Consider the following 24247-nt stretch of genomic DNA (forward strand, 5'->3'; position numbering starts at 1 on the left):
CGGATCTATGTTGACTTAACCCATAAAGATAATCATTTATAGACCATTAAATATGGATCTATAAGATCTACTTGATCCAGATCTAAGGGATTGGAATCTAAGCTTCGGTGATGATGCACATGTGACACACACTAGTCAAAGAAATATGGTGTAGCGCCAGACCATCATATATAATACACTCCACCAATGAGAAGCCTCGGATAAGCCTCTTCAATGCAAGCTATTGTACAAACCGTCAGATCGGAATCTGACCGACGTGCCGTGTATTAAGGATCCCTCTAATTCTCTTATATACACATAAGCCCCTGCTTCTATAAAATTTAATGCCAAAAACCCCTTATCAACTCAGACCTTTAAAACCTTGAAATTACATAAAACCCCCTATAATTTTAAAATTAAAATCCAGAAAATCCACCCAACACCGAGAGCATCTGTTGATTTTGTAATTCGGATTTTCAAACCGGCTTCACGGAAATACTTATAACTTTTTCATACACTATCCGATCGAGATGAAATGAAGTGTATTAGAACCATAACTAGACGCTCTACGACTTTTCAGAAGACTTAATCGTCTGATTCAATCATGTAAAAAGACCAAAATGCCCCTAAACCTTTCTAATGACACAACTTTCTCATACGGAATCAGAACGCGATGAAATCAGAACCGTTGGAAAGATTGGATTTTTGTCATATTGTTACATGAGAACACTTCCTTTAAAAAAGTCATCTTCAATACCGTAACTGCCCTCACCTGCCACAAATGCCGTAACTTCTTCATACGGTATCAGAATGTGACGAAACCAAATGCATTAGATTAGGTAAATTACAATCTATATTTTTCATGATGAACCTTCAAAAAATGTTATTTTCAATACCGAAAATGCCCCCGATAATAAATAGGTCAATTTTTTCAGTTTTGACATAGAAACCCGCACCACCTATTAATGATGTATTAAACCACTCCATGCATACCAAGCGGCTTTGTTATTTCATCGGTGACACTGGACACTGCCATGTCATCATTTTCATCCACGTCACCCATACTGACCACGTCATCACCACAACGTGGCCGGGTTGTCAACAAGGACAACCATAAAACAACAATAATAACTATTTGGGAAACTACAAAATAAAAGACACCGAACATGACATGAATTGCCAAGATGTTGGAGTGTAGATTATTTTCCATGCCTTCTCATATTCATGTCATAGACCCCACACTCTCTACATCTTAAATGTCCATGCATGTTAAATATTTCTCAGGAAGCCTATTGGTGGAATATATCTCTTTACTAATTGGTCCCAACACTTGGATGAGATTCCTGGAATAACATAATGCATTTCAGGTGTTATTCGATGCCTACTAGTTTCGATTAAGTTGGGTTTTTTTTAAGACTATAGCCCCAACCCCTAGGTCTTCTTAACTCAACCTCACCGAATCCAGCCTATCCCCAAGTCTTCCCAACCATTTGATCACTAATAGAATACCTGATTAATTAACTGGAGATGATCTTTTTCCAAAACATGTCCTAACACTAGTTTTCACACAGGATCGAACGATCCGAATCGGTGGATCCCGATTCGTGAAACCCATCCCATGCTCCACTGCGATCGCCTGCCTAATCCCTAGTCTCGACCAAGGGTAGTTTTGTAAGAGAAAACCTGACAAGTATCAAGGCTAGGTTTACCGACTTCCCTCCAATTTTATTTACGGGGTCTCGCCTGCGCCACCACAAACTCATGGCGTTTCTGCGGCTCCTCTTTAACTGAAGATTTCCCTCTTCAATTCCTCTTGGAAAGCGAAACGACTGAGTATCCTGGCGGAGTTGGTTTCTGTCTGCAATTTCGTTGATATCTCCACTGAGACTTAACTGGAAATATCCATTCATTCGAGACCTGTGAGCTTACAGTAGAACTTTCATGGGGTCTTTGAAGAGGAAATCGGTAGAAGAAGATTCTGTGGAGTCTATGCATCCGCAGAAACAACAGAAGGAGAACGGTATAATCAGTTTAGATGAGCCGGTAGCTTGTGTGCACGATGTGTCATACCCTGAGGGTTTTGTTCCTTGCTCAAGTTTCGCTGATCGAGAAGAAAAAAAGCCTGCGAAGGAATTTCCCTTCAAGCTTGATCCCTTTCAGTCTGAAGCAATCAAGTGCCTTGATAATGGGGAATCCGTCATGGTAAGATGAGATTCTAGGCTTGCTTCGTATATATATATATATATATATATATATATATATATAGATAAGACACCTTGACATCCCACACAGGACTAACTTCTCTAACCCACTCCTTTTCTTCAAGAGTTACAACAATTCTTCCCTGTTGGGTTAGTTTTATAACTGTACATACAAAATGGAATGGGTTTGGCAGCTCACGTATGTTTGAACCAGCACACTTAAAGCAAGCAAGCACACATTTAAAACTTTTATTAAAGGAGCCCTATAAGTGACACTGATTCACTTTGGGAAGAAAACGTTTTATGCACAGATTAGCGGGTATACTTTCAAAATTTAGAACAGGGATTGCATCATGTAATTTTGTAAGGTCTGCCTTTGTTTTTGAATGAAATCAAGGAGTTCTATTTATAAATAAAAGGTGCAGAAGAAATGCAGCAAGTTCCAGCCTAGTTCACATCTTGTAATTGTGAAGGCATGTACCTAACCCACATGACATGATCAGCATTTGGATAGACCCACATTGAACAGAAAATTCGCTTACTGTAATTATTTAATTACTTAGCTAAACATTTTTGACATTACCAGCATTTGGATGGAAGTCTTTTTATTAGATGAGCAATGCCAATCCTCTGCAACATAATGGTCACACACCTTAAAAGCTAGTATTGCTTATGGAATGGTGACATCGTCAATTTAGTTCTGTAATTTACTCCCAGTTGTGCTTATTTAGGGATTTACTTACTTTTACTTTGTCTCCATTGGTGTTAGAATTGGCAAGTGGAGGTAGGAACCACCATGGTGGGGGACTACGATTAGGGAGTCTGGTGACAGGACTGGACGATGATTCCATTATGTTGGTATACTTAAATTTGTCTTTCCTGTGGCCCAGAACTGTTCAAATGCCATTGGCCACCCCCAACTGATTTGGTTGATGGATGGTACATTAAATAAGACCGACTGATTATTCTTGAGTGGTCATTTTAGAATCCTCAGAAAAAAATGCTGTTTAAACTCCAGAGTGTCACAGGGTGTTGGTGAATTTGAGAGAGGAATAGGTATAAGCATCTTTAAACCTGTAGAGAGAAGGATGAACCGGTTCACAATATAACAAGGCTATCTCCACCATTAGGCCAGGAGAGCTGGGAAAAGTAGCTATATATAGCTGGGTCTTTGTGAGGAAAAAGGAGGAAAGCTTCTATAGCCAGTATGTGAAACTCTCCACTCTGGTGGCTATAATTTCATATATGCCTCACGAGTAATTATGACAGTTTTTGGCTTATCTTGCAAGTTTTAATTATCATGACATATGGCCTTTTCATTTTTATAGCATATGGGATAGCTAGCTTCTTTTGCTTTGCCATTTACATACTTATGCTGTTTGGCATATTTCCACCCGGGCTTGTTATTTTTGTGTGTTTCTAACTCTAAAAGCTGTGCATTATTTAGAGTTTCCGCTTGATTAATATTACTATTTCTTAAAAGGGAAAAACAAATTATATCCAGGTGTGCTGACTGTACTCTATGCTTATAACTTTAGATTGATATAAAGTTCTCATCTTTTGATTTTAGGTTTCTGCACATACATCAGCAGGAAAAACTGTCATTGCATTATATGCCATTGCTATGTCTTTGCGAGACAAGCAACGGGTTATCTACACCTCGCCAATCAAGGCGCTCAGCAACCAAAAATATAGGGAATTCAAAGAAGAGTTCTCGGATGTTGGTTTGATGACTGGGGATGTAACCATTGAGCCTAATGCTTCTTGCTTGGTAAGTATAATGGATATGTATATATCTTGATTAGTGGATCTTATTATGTTTTGTTTTGGTATTAATGGATCTTATAATGTAATGACTTATGGGTGTCTAAATTTGCAACTATCTATCAAATTTAGGTCATGACCACAGAAATTTGGCGGAGTATGCAATATAAAGGATCTGAGATTATGCGAGAGGTGGCTTGGATCATCTTTGATGAGGTGCATTACATGCGTGACAGAGAGAGAGGAGTGGTGTGGGAGGAAAGTATTGTTATGGCACCAAGGAATTCTCATTTTGTATTCCTCTCAGCAACTGTGCCAAATGCCAAGGAGTTCGCAGATTGGGTGGCTAAGGTGATCCCAATTTGTCTGATTTTATTGCTATCTTACTTCTGTTTAATGTATTTTAACTTTTGTTGATAATTTTAACGACATGTTGATAGAGAATAAAGCTTTGTCACCTAAAGTTGATAATTGGTTTTCTTTATTGTTGTACTCTTGAACAATGTTTTCAGGAAAACAGACTGGGCTTGGATTTTTCTGGCTCTTCAACAAGTGGTCCAAACCATTCAGTTGCCCAATCACCCAATCCTAGAATCTTTTTGTACTGAACTATCTGACCATCTGATCTGATGGCCAGGTTTGGAATCTATTTGATTTTGGACGATTCATCCTTCAACTGTAAAAGGGAAAGGGCAACACTTTGAATGTTTCAACATTCAAATACTGCTTAAATGATTGCATCTATCGTCTAGAGCCCTGTTAGATGGCCCCTATGTTCCCCAGCTTTCTTATAATTAATGACTTTGTTTATGCACTCGAGTTCATCAGCATGCTCTGAATCAACTAGGCAGCTAACTTACCCTCAGCACTGTGTGTCAGAATTAAATATATTACCCATTTTTGTAACATATTTACACTTATGCAATGCTTAATCGATTTGTTTGTTTACTTAAAACAGTGATATTAATACTGTGACCCAGAATGCAGGTCCACCAACAACCATGTCATATTGTTTATACGGATTACCGGCCGACGCCGCTTCAGCATTATATTTTTCCTGCTGGAGGTCATGGGTTATACTTGGTGGTGGATGAAAAGGGAAAATTCCGTGAGGACAGCTTTCAGAAGGCTCTTAATGCCATTGCTTCCACTGGAGAAGGGGACAAGAAAAGGGAGAATGGAAAGTGGCGTAAGGGTTTATTGACAGGTCAAGCCGGTGAAGAAAGTGACATCTTCAAGTTGGTGAAAATGATAATTCAGCGTCAGTATGATCCAGTGATTCTCTTTAGCTTTAGCAAAAGGGAATGCGAATATTTAGCAATGCAGGTAATTTTTTTCTCTGTGCAGAAAAAGGAGTTGAGATGCAACCTAAAATCTCCATTATGTCAATGATGATATCTTAGCTTCTGCTATATTTGTTGTGTTCAATTTTTGATATTCTTTTAAATTTTTAATTTTAATTGAGTCACCATATGCAATTTATTATGGAGATTGATCTTTTCATTTGGTGTATAGATGGCAAAAATGGATCTGAATGGAGATGATGAAAAAGAGAACATAGAAAAAATATTTTGGAGTGCTATGGACATGCTTTCAGATGATGATAAGAAGCTTCCCCAGGCAAGATGCCATTCTCTTCTCTTCTTTGTGTCTTTCAGTTTGAATGCTATTGAGCTCCAAATTTCTTTATGTGACATTGGATTCTGATAGACTACCAAAAACCCACTTCCTCATTTTTTTTGGGGGTGGGGGTTCATTTGTTTTACATTCATATCATATTGTCATTTTTTTTCTTTGAAATTATTGTTGTTATTATTATTATTATTTTTAATTTTGGGACAAAGAAGAGCCAAAATTTATCCATAAACTCCAATTTGTTTTAGCTGTTATATTTATCTCCTTAAACTTAGTCACAAGTTTAAACCCAAAAAGAAACGTGCCTCAAAAGTTAAGGACCACCAAAAGAGCTGAGCCGTTTTCCTTGATCATTTCCATTGCCTTTGTTCACCTTTAAAGGTTAGTTTGTTTCTCCTTAATATTCCACCTCTCATCTTCCTTGTCATTTCTCTTTCTTCCGCCAACGCCATCAGAGAGAGATTTCCTCTGGTTGATTACCTAGCCTAATTTGGTTCGAAAAACACTCCACCTATGGAAGAGTGGGACTAATTGATTCCCTAGCCTAATTTGTTTTGGATTTTTTCCTATTAACAGTTAAATTGACATCTCCACTGATGTATTAGCTGGGGACTAGTTTTGACTTTGTTTTTGTTGTTGCCTTGTGGAAATATCGGATTTCCCTCCCCTCTGTTCAGAGGTGGTAGATGGGGGTGGTACAGGGGAGTGATGGGGGACGGGGGATGGGGAAGAAGAATAGTAGAGGTGGGATATGAGTGCGGGACAGGGTAATTAGTAGGGATCTTGAGTCTAGAGGCCTCCTCCCTTTTAGACTACAAAGTCATTTCTCAATCTTCATAAAAACAATAAGGGAACCAACTCTGAGAGAGACACTGACTTGGCTTTCTCTGTTTTTACTGAGAATTGAAAAATAGAGGCGTAACTTGTAAGCCTGCTGTGTTATTAATGAAGGATGAACATTGAATGTTCAATGCTTGAACTTAACACATAACCCATAACCTATTCTAATATCCATGAATTTCTATATTAGAATTGAAAAATAGAGGCGTATTGGAAGAGGAATTTTACTTAACACATAACCCATAACCTATTCTAATATCCATGAATTTCTATATTAGAATTGAAAAATAGAGGCGTATTGGAAGAGGAATTTTACTTAACACATAACCCATAACCTATTCTAATATCCATGAATTTCTATATTAGAATTGAAAAATAGAGGCGTATTGGAAGAGGAATTTTAATCTGATATCCCTACTTGGTATCTACTTCCTGGTTCTAGATTTGAACCTGCTTGTTGGGGTGGGGATGGCTGCAGGTGATCACAGCAGAGGGGTGACGGGAGGGAGAGGTGTGGGTGGGGGAGGGCTGGGGTGAGGAAGTGGTGGAGTGAAGATGTAGAGTGTGGGGGCGGGACCTTCATGGGGCAGGTTGCAATGGGTGGGATGGTGCAGTGGTGTTGGCAAAGGAGGTGACAGGTAAGTGGGAGAAGATGTGGGTCCCACTAGTTTTTATTTATTTATAAATATTTACAAAGTTTAAAAATGGTAGTTTCTAAGGGAGGAGAAGGGCACAAGATGATGTGGGTCCCTCATTTTTTTTTTAATATGAAAAAAAAAAAAGACAACTAACAAGGGTAATATTGGAAAACAAAAAGAAATTTGATTAATCTGAGTAATGTTAATCTGGTTTAGGTACCCCAAACACAATATGTGAAATGTGGGGTACCTAAGCTACAATTTCTAAAAATGTGAGGTACCCTAGCTGTCATTTTCCCTAATTCTTATTATCTTCGAGTAAAACTAAAACTTAAAACTGTAGTGGTGTAAATGAGTACCTAGGTATTTACCTGCTGGAGTCGATCCCAATTAGAATGGCATAGGTCAACACTTGGGACTTGATCGATAGTAGGATTAGGTGGATTAGTAGAATGAAAAGGAAAAGTTAAAGCCCATCTCTCTCTTCTCACCTTCATTCATGAGAAATCAATATGGCTTCACATCGACACCAATGCCTGAACGTTGTATCTATTTATACATATTAATTAAACATGATAATAGGTGTATATGCACTCTGATCTTTTGCCATCATTTTGGATTTCACAATGAAAACACTGATGTGTACCTTTTATGTTCTGCTTTGTAACGATTATCTTTTACTGTTTGATGGTGTACAGGTTTCAAATATGTTACCTCTGTTGAAGCGTGGGATAGGAGTGCACCACTCTGGCTTGCTTCCGATCTTGAAGGAAGTGATTGAGATACTCTTTCAAGAAGGATTTATCAAGGTTTGGAGCAAAAATAGATTTTATATGCTTCTAATGAATTGGATGACATTCTCCCTAGTTTGTATTAGTGGCTTGAGTTATTGTTGGATTATTCGATTTGTTAAGACTTAAAATGAGAAATGAAGTGCAACGAAGTGCACAAGTGCACACGCACGCGCATGCGCGCACACACACAGGTGTGCACGTCATGCAAACGTATGGTATGCCTATTATTAGAACATTAGCAGCAAAACTATTACAAAAGAGAAACAGAATAGGCCAAAAGGTTCGAAGAAGATCACAGCAAAAAATTGTCAACAAGAAGCAAGTCACAGGCCCAGCTAGGATCTAGCGAAAAATAGAGGTCACAAAATCCCCAAAAGATACCTAGAGTAAATGCTGCACCACACCCTTTGTAACTGCAATGGACTTACCATCCACCTGCAACCACACCAGAATAGCAGCCCCTATTTTATCAGAAAATGAATGAAAAATCTGCATATTAATTAGCAAATGAAATGATGAGTCATGAAGTTTATTATAGTATTATGGACCAACCATCTTATGCATACTCACCTAACATACCTCTCAGTTACAGACTAAGCTTGTTGCCCATAAGGCAGAAGGGGTCTCTACAATTTTTTTTTTCTTTTAAATTTTATTTTATTGGTAAGGATGCCACATCAAGTTTCCTGTCCTTTTATGAAATTACAGTGCGTAGAAATGCTCATACAGATAGTGTTTTTATTATGCAAGTGGTGTTGCACTATAAAGGAAAAGGCAGTTAAAGGCACGGTGATTTTTATTCTTCCATCCAACTCTAAACCCATGGATTACTCTAGTACATGTAACATCTGAATGTTGCTAACAAGTTTCTTCTGTAAAGACCATGTTTGAGGATAAAAACATTTTAGGGTGGAATTGTTTATGTTTCAGTGGCTGATGCACCTGCTTGTGCACTTATGCTCACATTATGTGGTTCTTTAATATTTTAAGTTGGACTCTCTCTGCATACTTATAATGCCCCAAAACTAGAATTATCTTATGGTTAACATCAAGTTATACCTTGATAATAGGCTATAGTCTGCATTTTCTTGTATAGACTTGGTGTTTAGTTAGGAGTATCTCCAACGTAAAAAAATGAGGGGGTTTTACTTGTAATGCGAGGATTCATGGCCTACGTATCATAAGTTTGATATTAAATATTATTGGCATGAGCATTATCCACAATTCACAGTGGGCGACAAGTTCTAATTTATTAATTTTTTTTTATGAGCTATTGACTTTATGGATAATAGAAAAAGCCATAGTGCTTGAACACTTGAGGTAAAAAAGGCCATTGGACCCTGGAAACACAATAAACAATTATAGTCAAACAAAAAAAACTCTGTGCCCATAACATATTGTAACCACCTCCTGTTTTGGCATCGGCCAAGTCATTTACATAATTATGGGATTTGCTCATTTTATAAACCATAATTGCCCTTTGCTTAGTTACATCAAGGATTAACGCTAAGTTGGAGCTATGGAGATCAACCTTGGTCCAAGAGGTTTTAAGATAAGTAGAATGAAGACGTAGTATATGATGTGTAACTTTAATCACTCTAAGATGGATACAAAATGGTGAAAATTGAGGAGAGAGATACTACATAGTGATTTTTTAGATATTTGTGATCAACAATAAATAAATTAGGTGATATAGAGGGTGATGCTTCACAAAGAATTAAAGTGGGATGGATGAAGTGGAGGGTACGTCAGTGTTGCGTGACAAACGTACTCTTTTAAAGATTTAAGGAAGATTCTATCAGACAATGGTATGACCGGTTATGATATATGGGCGGAATGTTGGGCAGTTAAGAAGCATCATATAGATAAGCTATGTGTAGCAAAGATGAGGATATTGAGATGGATGTGTGGCAAAACTAGTAAGGGTGAAGTAAGGAATTACCATATTAGAGCTGATCTGGGAGTTGTCTTGATTCATTATAAGCTCCAAGACAGTTGTTTGAGGTGGCATAGAGATGCACCAGTAAGGAGGAATGATCTGATGTAGATTGAAGGAACTAAAAGAGTTAGTGGTAGGCCCAAAATGACCATAGGAGAAGTAGAAAGACATGCATAGTTTAGGTCTTGTCTCAAGTATGACCTCGAGCGGATTGGAGGGTCAGGATCCATGTTGCCGACATCATTTAGGTGGGAGTTTACTGATTTTTTGTTGTGTTGCTTTCCTTTCACCATTACTTTTCTTAGTTTGTCTTTGTTGCATGAATCAATGTAGCCAACCCCATTTAGTTGGGGTACATCCAAGGATTAAAGTATCGGTATCGGTTGGCTAAAATTAAGATACGTATCGGAGGGTATCGTATCGTATCGGAGATACACTAAGATACGCTAATAAATGGATAGGAAACATTTTTTTATACACTTTTGCATAAAAAAATAGTTAAAAAAAACTATATATAACATGTATTATGCATAAACAGTAAATTGAGAGTATCGCACTAAGAATCCAAGGTTTATAGTTGTCCCATAAAGGTAAAATCCTTGTTCCCAACATTGATTTCTAGTTTAGTTAGAGAGAAAAATGGTTGGAAGCAACTTTGGAACAAAAACACCTCAAAAATTTGTGTTTTTTTCTAAAAAATTACCTATCTTGGCCATTTTATGACCATATCGGTACGTATCGGTCGATACGTATCGATACATATCAAAACGTACATTTCACTTCGATTTTGAATTTTTCATAGAATATCGGTACGTATTGGTGGGTATCGTATCGGTGGTGTATCGGTGCGTATCGTAAGATATGTATCGATACAAAAGGGTTATAAAAATTTTGGTCCGTATCGTATCGGTAAGGGCCGATACGGTACGATGTAGACCGATACTTTAAACCCTGGGAACATCTGAGTAGTTGTTGTTGTAATTCCCTTTGCTGGATTTATCTTAGAATGTGGTCAAGCCACGATTTTGTTTTCTTTCAAAATACTCTTTTGTCACATGGCATTTGTTTCTCCCCAACTATTGGAATCTATCTATTTTTTTCTTTGGTAATTAATCCATGCTTTGCATTTTTTTTTTCTCCTGCATTAAATATGATTTTTTTTAGAACTTTTAAGATATACCTCACTGGACGTATACAGTCTTTTGAAGTTTTGCTTATGATTGAAACCTTTGCTTTCAGTGCTTATTTGCCACAGAGACCTTCAGCATAGGTTTGAACATGCCAGCAAAAACTGTTGTGTTTACAAATGTACGTAAATTTGATGGGGATAAGTTTAGATGGGTATCCAGTGGAGAGTACATACAAATGAGTGGTCGTGCTGGCCGTCGAGGTATTGATGAACGTGGGATATGTATCCTTATGGTGGATGAGAAGCTGGAGCCATCTACAGCTAAAATGATGCTGAAAGGAAGTGCTGACTGTTTGAACAGGTAAAGTGATCGCGTCCATTGTTTTTCTATTCTGCATTTGTGCATCTTTAGTTGTCTTTTCACATGATCATCTATGGGGTCCTTAATGGCTGCAGGTCTTCCCTGTCATCTTTAAGGGTCCATACTGGCATCATTAGTTTCCTAGGAAAATAATGGTGATAAACCTGGGTGGACCTACTAAAGTTGAACTCTGAAAATTGTTTCAGTTTCTTGAAATGCTTTCTGCGTGATGTTTGTGGCATCTTCTGATTGATTAGTCACACATTTATTCATTGAAACTAGTTTTATTTCTTGTAGGACCCTCGCCCTTCACTTTTTCACACCCCAACCCCTCTACACCTCAGAGTCTTCAAATTTTCTGGCTATTGGAAGTATTTAGATCTCCATGACTGTCCTGTTTCTTGTAATCACCCTATGAGAGTTGCGTAGGGCTGTAGGGCACTGAAGATCGCTAAGAGAGGACTTAGCTGGTTAGGGTTGCACACTTGCACATGCTCTCTTTATATATCACTTCCAAAAAGTTCAACAGCACATATAACTGAATCTCATCTCCAAAGGATGGATCTATAGTCATACCTCTTCAAAATCTGTATAGATTGTTGTAAAGTCTGCTAATAATTAGGGTCATATATGTTGAACTATCTTATCCTTAAAAAAAATACTAGATTTCATTGTTGTCATTGTCAAACATAGCGTGTGATGCAGTTAAGAAGAACAAGAAGGCCAGTGTAAACCAGGCCATTTGACTGGACCAAAAAAGAATGGACCAATGTGTTAATATTGAGTGCCAATGGGTTATATCACTTATATGGGCCATGGGCTTTTGTATTTTTCGGTTTTCTATTATATGGATCATGTGCTTAGTATTTTAGGTTCACTTTCTCGACTCTTGTTAGTCTGAAATTACCGGTGTGATGAAGTACCATGTCCTCTATTACATGGGCCCGTTTCGCCACCGTGTGGGAGGTTGTGAATGGTTAAAATTCACTAGGTATAACTTTACATTTTGAAATTGAGGAGTGAGTGTTTTTTCTTCCCCTTTGCTTTTGGCCAGTGGAACACATAGCATCATGCTTTTGGTGTTTGAAAACAGTGATCTTTCTATCTGGGTGAGCTTTAACTGAGGACTAGGTGGTGAATTTCATTAAAGTGAAATACAGTTAAAGTTCTTTCTTCCAAGGCATTGCATGACAATATGATCTATTATTTTGGTATTACTTATTGTTTTGTAATTCCTTAGCTGTTTTTTCTTGTTATCTTTCACATCCTTATAGTGCCTTCCATCTAAGCTACAACATGCTTTTGAATCAAATGCGATGTGAGGATGGTGATCCAGAAAATCTGCTCAGGAATTCATTCTATCAGTTTCAATCTGACCGTGCCATTCCTGATCTTGAGGTCAGTCTTATTGGCCAAAGCCAGTGTATATATGTTTAGTTTGGAAATGGGAGTTGGAAGTCTACCTGTGTTACATTGTTTGCTGATCAATGTCTAATATGCAGAAACAAGCAAAGGACCTTGAAGTGGAGAGAGATTCAATTGAAATTGAAGAAGAGGAGAGTCTAAAGGATTACTACAATCTCTTACAGCAGTACAAAAGTTTGAAAAGGGATGTACATGATATTGTGTGCTCACAGAGGTACTGTTTACCCTTTTTACAGCCAGGAAGACTTGTGCGCATCCACTGCTCAGTTAGTGATGAAAAAACTCCATCTTTCTCACTTGAGGAGCAGGTTACATGGGGAGTGATAATCAATTTTGAAAGGGTAAAGGGCATTTCTGAAGGTGGGCAGCCTAAAATAGTTTCTGGTTATACAGGGTTTACTGGGTTCAATACTTCAATTTGTTCCAATTTGTGTCTAAATTGTCTATATTTTAACTATTCCAGATGATGTGATTAGAAAGCCTGAGGATGCAAATTACAAAGTGGATGTTCTTACTAGATGCATGGTGAACAAAGATGGAGTTTCAAAAAATTCGATTAGGATTGTTCCATTGAAGGAATCCGGAGAGCCAATTGTCATTTCCATACCCCTGGCTCAGGTAATTTCCCTTTTCTTTTTCCCCATTTAAATAATATTTTTAAATTTTCCACTGCAGCAATGCTGTGGCCTTCCTATTTTTGGGGTCTCTCATGGTCTCTTTGATTTAAAGAGGTTTTCTCATTTGAAAAAAAAAAAAAGGCGTACCCGGTGCATGAGGCGGGAAAAGAAATTGAGTACTAGAATCAAGAATATCTGGGGAATTAAATGTTTCTATCTTGAAATTATAACATCATATTGTTAGAAATTCCTTTTCATGTGAGGTATTATGCAAAACTATACAAATATATTTGTAATGCTTAATTTCTGGTGTTGCATTTATATGGAATAGATTGGGATGCTCCTTGTACACTTTCTTATTTTGTATGATCCTTGCTTTGTGGTCAAATGGAAAATAGAAACTAAGTTGCTTCATTTGCACACAAACAGATTGATAGTTTGAGTAGTATCCGCCTTATCATCCCAAAGGATCTTTTGCCATTGCAAGCTCGAGAAAATACTCTGAAAAAGATCTCGGAAGTGCTTTCCAGATTTGCTAAAGAGGGAATGCCCTTACTAGATCCTGAAGAAGACATGAAGGTTTGTTGCGTTGCCTTTCCTATTCTTCTTTTTCACTTGGTATGGGAATAACTTGTATTAATTATTGAAGGTGAAACTTTACAAGCAAGGGGAAAGCATTCCCCCAGTTGGGAGAAGGCAGAATGCATATTTCATTATTACTATTATTATTATTATTTTTATCTTCATTTTTACAGTTGATTGTTGTCCCACGGAACCTGCCCTAGAGCCACAACACATTAAAGCCCACAAGTCCTTGTACCACCTCTCTTTAAATGGCCATTATCCAATACCCCACTGTTCCTGCCTCCTGCATTGTTTTTCGTCTACTGTATCTTGTTTGCTTGTAGTTCTTATGTTTCTATGTATCATTTAAAAATTTTCAGGTTCCAAGTAACTTGTACAAAAAGGCTGTCCGCCGGATTGAGGCTTTAGAGCACCTGTTTGAAAAGCATGAGGTTGCAAAGGCTCCACTTGTTGAGCAAAAGCTCAAAGTCTTACACATGAAGCAGGATTTAACAGCCAAAATCAGGTCACTAAGGAAAGCTATGCGTTCATCCACAGTCTTGGCTTTTAAAGATGAACTTAAAGCCCGCAAACGAGTTCTTCGGAGGATTGGGTAATAATGCTAAGATTTTTAATGGATAGCATTGATGCTTCTTTATCTTTAACTTGCAATTTTTAATCCAGTTTGAGTCATGATCTTTTTAAGGCTTTAAGCAACCAACAAAATGCTTACTTTAGATGTCACTGGAACTTTTGAAAGATTGAAATATGCATATAGATTGACCTTTACTAATTATCATTGTACTTCTGAACCCCAACTGAACCCCAACCACCAACCTTCACCATCCAAAACTGGTAAAAAGATATGACTACAGTAATGATCAATATCCATGTCTCAGTATCTGTTGGTTGAAAAATTTCATTTTAAGGCAGGTTAATACTTAATACATGCTGGATGTAAATTCATTTCTTCTCTGAAATGTTTGCTTTTACATTTTAGTTGTGCTTCTGATCGCAATGCATGATGGAATGTTGGACAACTAGAGTTGTGGTTGGATATACTTTTGGAGCACTTGCTATAGTGTTTAATTGATGGTCAAAACGGTTGGAATTGTTGGGTTATTGTTAATGAGTGGATATGGGATCCAGATGTGGTTCAGTATATCTGGTAATAAGAAATAGACCGAGATAAATTTGAAGGTCAAATTGCTGGTCACATGTTATTTCTGGAATCCATAATCTGGCCAATTGATATGGTTTTGAATTGTGGGGGTTAGGAACGAAAGTCTGCGATGGGATTATACCTATTCTAAAGGGAGAAGAAACAAACTAGAATTGTGAATAGGAGGTGAATCTGAAGGTGTTGCAAGATAGAGCTGGGACTGAATACTAATTGTAAGAAGAGGAGAGCACTTAACAAATTTTCTATAGAAGGGGAGGGGAAATAAATTATGGCAGTTTGGACTGAGTTGCCCGGCCCTAGAAACTGTCAGAGTTTCACCAGAACCAGGGCTTCAAGTCTTCAGAGTGGAGCTGACGTAGCAGAACTGCATAGTCTCACTGTGATCACTTACATACTTAAGCTGCATTGACCTTCCTCATCCAGTCAATGTTCTGTCCTTACAAAAGATGGAGGTGGCAATAGCTACTTCATTCGTAGAGACTTTTTTTCTTCAATAGAAACTAATCATAACTACTGAACAATTTAATAAAAACCATTATTGTATACAAATACTGATTCGAATTGAGCTTCTCAATTAAAAAATTTCAATTAGCTAGTGGCCAAACAGAACTAGAGATACTGCACAAGGCCATGTGGAACCGTGGCAGTGGTTTCTCTATGTGTATGGTCAACCATTCAGAGATCCTTTTCCAATAACTAAATATAGTATTGGAGTTTGCCACAGCCCGGGCAAGTATTTTGTTGGTTGGTTTCATTGAGATTACAATAATTTTAATTAATAAATCACGGTCCACATTTTAGTGTTCCTATATGGTTCTGTAGTAGTTAAACCCTTCTGGAAACCCAGTTCCCATCCCAGGTTCTGACTTAGTGGTAGACCCAATATGTTAGAAACTCCCAAAACATCATTTTGCACTCAGCATTCTCTATCAGACGTTAGGTCAAAATCATTTGCCCTCCCAACCAAAAAAGAAAAAAAGGAAAAATTCATTTTCCCCCTAGCATCCCTCCCCATTCGTTGACAAATCATAAACTAAGGGGCACAAACATTTTGCTTAGTTCTCATGGTTTTGGAATTTGATGCATGGAAGCTAAGTTGGTTCTCCATATTATATTAATTAAAAAAAGAAAAAAGAAAATCAAACCTTATGGCTGAATGCTTGATACCATGTGGCCTGAATAGAGTATTTCTTCACCTTCAGGAAAAAGGGTTTCTCGAATCCCACACATGGAATGGTTTCTAACATGTTGCCTATTGCTTTCCTACATGGTCTCATGATTTGTTCAGTCTTACTATTGGACCGATGGAGAATTCTCTGGGTGGGTCTTAATGTCAAATTTGATGGCTTATCTCAATCATCATCGTATATGGTTCTTTCCCCATTGTTTTTTCAACTGTCTTTGTACTTGAGAAGGTCCCACACAGAATTGACTTTTGCAGACAATTTTGAGCGATGTGTTGACACAAGAAGTCAGATTTGTTTGAAATTTAGGCCATCACTACATGATGGTATGGACATATCCACTAATTTGGGTTGTGACTGAACTGCCACTTGGCAATTATAGCTGCGCATGCTGGATAGCTTTCCAGTTTGCATATGCTGGAAACCCATCCCTAGGAGCAATTTAAAACAAAGCCTGTTATATATTGTTAAACATGGAAAGCTCTGTGGGTTAAAGGATTGTCATGAATGATGATGGCACTGTGCTGCTGTGCATATCGGCCATCCAAAAGGTCCCTTTCTAGATCAGCAGTCTTGCATGGATTGCCCATGCCACTCCCCATGTGGCTTGAAAAGTGGGAGGTAGGAGCAACCTTGATGATCTTTATTGGTTCCTTTTCTCCTTATTTCTTTTGGTTGCTAACTATCCCTTTAACATCTGGATTCTGGAGTCAGCAGAGCCATCATTTATGCATGGCTTCAACTTTCCTGTATTAGCATTTTATGAGATCTGTTCTATTGAGGATTCAAGGTTCTTTCTTCGTCCATTTTTTGTTTATCTCTTTCTTTACTGAAACTGTCATATTAAATATTTGGAATATAATCATTGCAGATACATTACAACTGATGATGTTGTGGAGTTGAAGGGAAAAGTTGCTTGCGAGATAAGTAGTGCAGATGAGCTCACACTGACAGAACTCATGTTCAATGGGGTGTTGAAGGACATAAATGTGGCAGAGATGGTTTCTCTTCTCTCTTGTTTTGTGTGGCAGGAGAAGCTACAGGATGCCCAGAAGCCCCGGGAAGAACTCGATTTGCTTTTTACTCAATTACAAGAGACTGCAAGGAGGGTTGCCAAGGTCCAGCTTGAGTGCAAGGTACCAAATGGTCTTCCCTTGTTTTGGTTCTTTACATTCTATTGTCAATAGTGAGCCCAATATGGTGACTCAAAACAGACCATGGGGTCATGTTTATGTCAGTGCAAACTGGGTTGGGTACATTAGTTTTGTGACTATATTCTTACCTTTATCAGTACCTTAGAGGCAGTGAAGTATGCTTCATTCAGGTTCTGATGCCCTTTAAGAGCTATATCGTGCTGACTAGTTTTTCAGGCCTGGTCAGTTATGATATTACAATTCAATGTCAACTAGGAGTTTGGAAGCTGTTGGGGTAGTGCTAGGTTGAGAAAAAGACTCTTTATGATCAGGCTTTTACTCCATGTCTTTTTTTTTTTTTTAATATTTTTTTATTTGTGATCTGTGTGTTTCATTGGAAGTGTGCAGCATTTTGAATTCCTGCCCTCAAGGAACTAGGTTGAGAAAAAGACTTTAAGATCAGGCTTTTACTCCATGCCCTTTTTTTTTTAATATTTTTTTATTTGTGATCTGTGTATTTCATTGGAAGTGCGCAGCATTTTGAATTCCTGCCCTCAAGGAACTAGGTTGAGAAAAGGACTCTTTAAGATCAGGCTTTTACTCCATGTCCTTTTTTTTTAATATGTATTTATTTGTGATCTGTGTATTTCATTGGAAGTGTGCCGCATTTTGAATCCCTGCCCTCAAGGAACTAGGTTGAGAAAAAGGCTCTTTAAGATCAGGCTTTTACTCCATGTCCTTTTTTTTTTAATATTTATTTATTTGTGTTCTGTGTATTTCGTTGGAAGTGCGACGCATTTTGAATTCCTGCCCTCAAGGAACGATGTGATACATGTTTGCATGGGCTTGTTGTCACTGATGTCTGGGTCCAGTCCAGAAATTGGAGGTCTAAAAAACACGATCTAAGGTAGTCTGGCAACTTGTATTACTAATAGTCATCACTGTTCCTATTGATAGTTGATCTACGGTGTCTCGAGGGGCAGAATTCTAAGCTAGGTGATACCATCTGTATGTCTGCCCCTTTTTATCTAGCATTTTGAATTCTTAATATAGTTGGCAACTATTGTCTACTCAAGGCTTCATTTTCCTCACCGTTGCATAGGAAATGATCCTGATCTTTGAATGAGAACTGTTTCCTTGGATAACAGGCTGTAACCTAGTTCACGTTTTGTAGTATTAGGGCCTAGGACAGATGGACTGCAGTTGGTCTATACCTAGGCATTATTTGCATTAGTGACCTACATACTCAAACCTGTCTCTTGATGTTGGCAGCCAGAGTCTCTTCCATCACGGGAAAGACGAAAATAAATGCTGCTACTGGTTTGCTGATTACTAATAATTTACGGCGTAAGTTATAGTTGTAACTTATTATATGGTTGATGTAAGAGGTTACATGGGAGACATTTCAAGGTAGGTGACTCCCATCTACGTTTCTTCCCCTCTGCTATCACGTATTCTTCAGTAGCGACTACTGCCTACTGAAGAATGCATGTTTAGCAATAAGAACTCTCTGACCTTTGTTATTATAATTTGTGGATGAGTAGTCAATTATTTATTCTTCTATGTTAAGGAAGTTACCATAACAAACATTGATTTATCCCACAGGTCCAAATTGATGTTGAAAAATTCGTAAATTCTTTCCGGCCCGACATTATGGAGGCTGTTTATGCTTGGGCAAAAGGTTCCAAGTTCTACGAGATTATGGACATCTCACAGGTCTTTGAGGGTAGCCTGATCAGGGCCATCAGGAGGTTGGAGGAAGTCCTGCAGCAACTCATACAAGCTGCAAAATCTATTGGAGAAACTGAGCTTGAAACAAAATTTGAAGAGGCTGTCGCAAAGATTAAGAGGGATATTGTATTTGCAGCATCTCTGTATTTGTAAATTTGGGATGAGGGCTTCTACTGAATTGAAAGAAACAAATTTATCCTTGCTAGCAATCCAGTCTAATCTGCTCATTGTGTATTTTAGAATTTTGGTAAGTTATTCCTAGGAAGCAAGTTGAGAAGATATTTGAGAAGATGTTTATTATGTAGTTCATACCATACATAATGGACAATGCGATTCTTTGGCTTCTGTAACATATGATGTCATTTCTACAATTCAAGCAAAGAAGCTAGGGGGAAAAAAGACATCTGTGGAAGAAAGCAAGCTATATCAGGTGTACTCTCCTATGTACTTGTAGGTGCTCTCATTACCTCCTGTGATGGTGTTGGTGCCAAGCAACTAGGGAGTGGTCTCTTGCCCATTGAGGGGGAAAAAATGCTACCCGGTTGTGTGGTTCTTGTGCCAGACATAAGAGCCCATGAAATTACCATCCTGCCCCCATGAAATCAAGAACATCAACCATCCAAACCCAAGAGACCAGGTATTAATCTCCTGCTTAGTTATTTATTAGGGAGATGGTTCTCCAAGCAAGCAGCATAGGAGAGTAAACAAATTTGGTGTGGCAAAATGGTATTGTACATGAGACGATAACGAGGTGAAACAATCAACAACCTTTTGTGAGACCTATAAGCTAATATTACCAAATTGTGCAACTAAGCAGGATTATCGACTTCTCGGAATTCAACTTCCCAAGGCAGCTTCTAGAATCCCAAATAAAAGCCAGGCTTATGAGAAGCAAAAGCTTAGTCAAACATTCACTCATATTGTATCTAAGGCTGTGTTTGGTATGCATTCTTGGAATGCATTCTGGACTGTTAGAAACATTGTTTGGTAACTCTCCCGAGATGATCTTTTATGTTATAGATTCCATTTTAGAATAGAAATGAGAAAAAAAAGTGTTTGGTAATTCCTCTCTCATTTCTGTGCCCAAGAAATGAACCGGTCCAAAATGTCATCTCAAGAGTGGGGAGCAAGTAACACCTTTTAGGTGTTTCTTCCTTTGAAGATCATCTTAGGGGAGATAAAATACAAATCTAATCCCCAAAATCTTGATAATTTTTATCATCTCAACCTCAAATCCAAAGCCTTCTATCTCAATCAACAAAGAGAGACGCCACCCCTATGACCAAGGGCCTCTATTCGCCGATCACGGCTGCAAGTCGTTGAACTTCGGTCGTCGAACTTCGTTGCTCGACCCTGCTCAGTGCTCTTCTCATAACAATTTTTACCAGACACCATTTCGCTCCAAGAATTGTCCCTAGAAGGGTTTCAGAACAGATTAAACAAACGCCTAAATAGAGTCAAAATATCATATTTAAATAAAGTAATACAAATAGATGATTTTGTAAAAGAACTATGTTCTCAAAACAGAATCATTACCAAACAGGCTCTAAGTATTCCATTCTTAAAATTCTAGAACATGGTCAAAATGCAGCCCATTCTGGAATGGGATATTTTCTCATTCTGCATTCTCCATTCTCCAACTCTCGGCGCAAGTAGATGAAAATAGCTCTACCACTAATCTTATGAAAGACACCTTCTCTCCTAAGGAATAACATTTCATTCTTTCAAATCTCCAGAAAACTATTTTTCTTTCTCTTTCTAAAAACTGCTTCTCCCAAAGAATTCCGACGAACGTCGACGTGAAGGCGGAGGGTTTTCACCATCCCTTGGGACTTAAGGATCAATTTAAGCAATGATATCTAAGGAACCATTCAAAACTTTATATTTTTATTTGTGAGTTATTGATGTAATGTTGTATGGGATTTTCACGGAAGAGATTCCGCCGATGAGGTGTTTGATAAAATGTCTAAGCATTCCAACATAAAAAAATTGCATTTTAAATAAACATTTTATCCAAACAATGTTCTCATTCTCAGTTAAGAACACATTTTGTATTTTCATAATGGAAATGCACATTCTCAGAATGAGAATGCATACCAAATACAACCTAAGACTCCTATTTGATTCACCCTCCCAGCAAAAACCTAATAAGTTACCTCCCAGGAAAAAACCTAATGAGTTTTTAGGCTTTGTTTGCTTAGAATTCAAGTCACATAAAATTGGAAGAAAGTTCTTCGTGGGGCGTGTGGCCCCTGCATCAGCATGTTAGTCAATGAAAATGTGTATGGAGGCATCAATTGAGAGGGACGTGTTGGTCATTTTACACCCCTTGTTATCAGAGATCAGGGGCCATGCGCACCCCACAATAAAATTTTAGAATGTTCTCGAAGCAAGTGGCATAGAGGAACTCACCAATGAGGTGTGATAAAATTGTATAGTACAATGGAGGGCAGCAATGCCATTTCATGTGAGAGAGGAAATAGATAAACACAAAGGTGCTTCCGTGTAGTTTAGAGAGCTTTTTTCCTAAAATTTTAGTAATTAAAAAGGAAATAAAATGAAATGAACAAAAAATTGTGAAGGCTATGTTTGGTTGTAGGGAGAATTAAGGGGAAGGGAAGTGAAATTTTCATACTTAAAAAAAGAAATATATATAATCATTACTCATGTGACTTTAGCATTAACTTCAAATTATTCCATATTTGGTTATAAAATTTTGCTTTACTTTGCATCCAAAACCCTTTGCTATAATATATAAAATAAAAATTACATGTAAATTATATCATTACTAACTACGGTTAAAAAAATTGATGCAAGGAGTCTTATAAAAAAAAAAAGAAAAAGAAAAGAAAAGCAGAAGTAAAGGGCACAAAAACTTTGCACTATCCTTTCGGGGGATTTGGAATGATACTTTGACCCACGTCCCCACTGGTGTTGCCAGTCAATATTCCTGCATGTGGGTGTTGTGCCTATCTCTCCCTTTATTTAATTTTACTTCATCTATTTACAATTTTTCTTTTTGACAAACAAATAATTCATTACGAAAAGAAAAGAAGAATACATACAAAGTCAAAAGAATGAAAAGACCAAGGAACAATCCTCAAGAAGAGGAATGAGTCCTAGTCAACAATGTGACAATTCCTAAGGGAAACAATACAACTTGAGGGTACATTGGATAATTTAGCTTTAATATCAAAGAAAATGGAGTTTCAAATCTTTTCTAAAGAACGAGAATTCGAGGTTCATATCTTACGATAAATTCATTAATTTCACTTTTAACTATTATCGTTATCGGTTAATATGGATTGATATCGATAAGGATTAGTTCGTATCGGTCACTTTTGCCCTTACAATCGTAAAAATCAAAACATATATATTTTTTTAAACTGTTCCACCTCTGAAATGATATGCGCAAGTGATCCGGATCGATCAAGTATTGATAGTGAAATCAATCAATACCGATAAGATATGACCGATACGATACCGATACTTGAAACCATTGGTTATGGTCCGAGAGCCGAGGTGGAAATCGAATTTTGGTGATCATCTGGTAAACATTTGGCAGAGGTCGAGGCTCAGAAAACCAAAGGCCTGGCACGGCGTAAGGAATGAATAATTCATCTTCATAGGCGTCGAGGCCTTCTTGCTAAACTCTTAAGGTATTTTCTCTCTCTCTCTCTCTCTCTCTCTCTCTCTGTCTGTCTGTCTTTAGGTTTGATCGATTTGAGGTCCATGAAGAATTTCCAAGTTTAGGCTTTTTGAAGGAGTAATCTTTTTGTTCTTACATGTTTTGAATGATCAAAAGAGGAAACTATTCTGAAAGAAGCAGTATAACCATCACAAAATGTGCTTGCAAGAGAGATCAGGGCAGAATTTTCGGGGTTGTTTTGGCTGGGGTGTTGTTAATGGGTTGTTGAGTCTAGAAAGCACTTTAGGTGATGTAGGGGCCATTGAGGAGAACACAAACACATACTGAAAATTATTGGTGCTCTATCATGAAATATAAGTGAAGAACGTAAAAACTGGCTTGTTAAGACCATGGGCAGAAAGGGGTTGACTTGGGGATGATGGGCAATGCACAAAAGCTGAAACCAAGGGAGAAATAAGACGAATTCCTGATGGCAAGAGAAAAATTGGGCTTATTCACACTTGGGTTTGAAATGTATGATCTTAGGTAATTAGATTTCGAGATTACTGATTGAGATTAAGTTGCTGAACATTGCTGCTATGACCTCTCTTCCAAACTCATTCTCTCGATGGTTTTTGTTTACTTCAACTTCTTGATGAACGTATTTCCCAAAAAACACCCATCCATACTTTGCTGACTGCGATAATCTTCCTCTTCTACAGTTGCTTCATTGATCATCAACATATGTTTTCAAGTTGTTGGGGCATTCAGGCTTACTTCTTGTCTATTGAAGAAAAACAAGACCTGAACATCCTTGCCAGGGGTTACTAGTTTTCATAAGCATTTCCAATAAAACACAATCATATAGTGGCAAGGGTAAAGAAACAGAGAGATGAGTGCGGGTAAGTTCCTCTCTAACCTCCTTGCATTCTCTGTCAATGATCTTATACCTGGGGATTTATGATAATATGGAATTTTGACCAGTTACCTTGTTTTCCTTTTATGCTTATGATCTTGGTTTGATGGACGAACTGATTTCCATAACCTGCCTCACTTTTGTAGAGGTGTAATATGCATAGGAGACAACAAACTCAGCCTAATCCCAACTTAATGGGTTCGGCGATAATATGAAAAATAACATAGGGAAAATATTCCTGCATGCCCTCACCTGGATGTGGATCAGCACACCCTTTGTTTTCAGGCACATGGAAGAGTGATGTGGCAATGTTGACCATTGGTTGTTTAGGAAATGATGTGGGATGGCCACGTGTCAAATTTCATACAGAGATCCAAAATCTCCTTAGGCATTTCCTCCTTTGTATGTCCATGCACCTTGCAGTGGTCCCTGATTTTTTTTCAATACCTTATTTTGCCAATTGGCAAACATGGGTAGTTGGGTTGGCTGAAACTTGACATATGAGTGGAGGACCTTGGGTTGACCTGTACTTAAAATTTCATCCCCATTTAAACTGCCACGTGGCAGTTATTGGAGGTAGTAGTGT

At 37.9% G+C, this 24247-nt stretch overlaps 1 protein-coding gene across 1 annotated transcript; it reads left to right on the forward strand.

The window, feature by feature from the left end:
• The first annotated feature begins 1688 nt into the window (after positions 1–1688).
• Positions 1689–19467, forward strand: LOC122059927 (DExH-box ATP-dependent RNA helicase DExH9). The gene is made up of 14 exons (XM_042623004.1): positions 1689–2181; positions 3751–3951; positions 4077–4295; positions 4932–5270; positions 5460–5564; positions 7756–7866; positions 11030–11280; positions 12555–12678; positions 12783–13065; positions 13169–13323; positions 13752–13901; positions 14267–14499; positions 17125–17389; positions 18992–19467. Exons 1-14 carry the CDS (start codon positions 1921–1923, stop codon positions 19268–19270), a joined length of 2976 nt encoding a protein of 991 aa, XP_042478938.1. The 5' UTR covers positions 1689–1920; the 3' UTR covers positions 19271–19467.
• Positions 19468–24247: the final 4780 nt, after the last annotated feature.

The sequence above is a fragment of the Macadamia integrifolia genome, chromosome 13, assembly GCF_013358625.1.
Source record: "Macadamia integrifolia cultivar HAES 741 chromosome 13, SCU_Mint_v3, whole genome shotgun sequence".
NCBI classification, from domain to species: domain Eukaryota; kingdom Viridiplantae; phylum Streptophyta; class Magnoliopsida; order Proteales; family Proteaceae; genus Macadamia; species Macadamia integrifolia.

Excerpts from the sequence above, each read along its gene's own strand:
- LOC122059927 (XM_042623004.1), top strand. The coding sequence starts at position 1,921 with ATGGGGTCTTTGAAGAGGAAATCGGTAGAAGAAGATTCTGTGGAGTCT. Across the intron at positions 11,281-12,554 it reads AGTGCTGACTGTTTGAACAG|TGCCTTCCATCTAAGCTACA; the intron begins GTAAAGTGATCG and ends ACATCCTTATAG. Across the intron at positions 13,324-13,751 it reads TTTCCATACCCCTGGCTCAG|ATTGATAGTTTGAGTAGTAT; the intron begins GTAATTTCCCTT and ends GCACACAAACAG.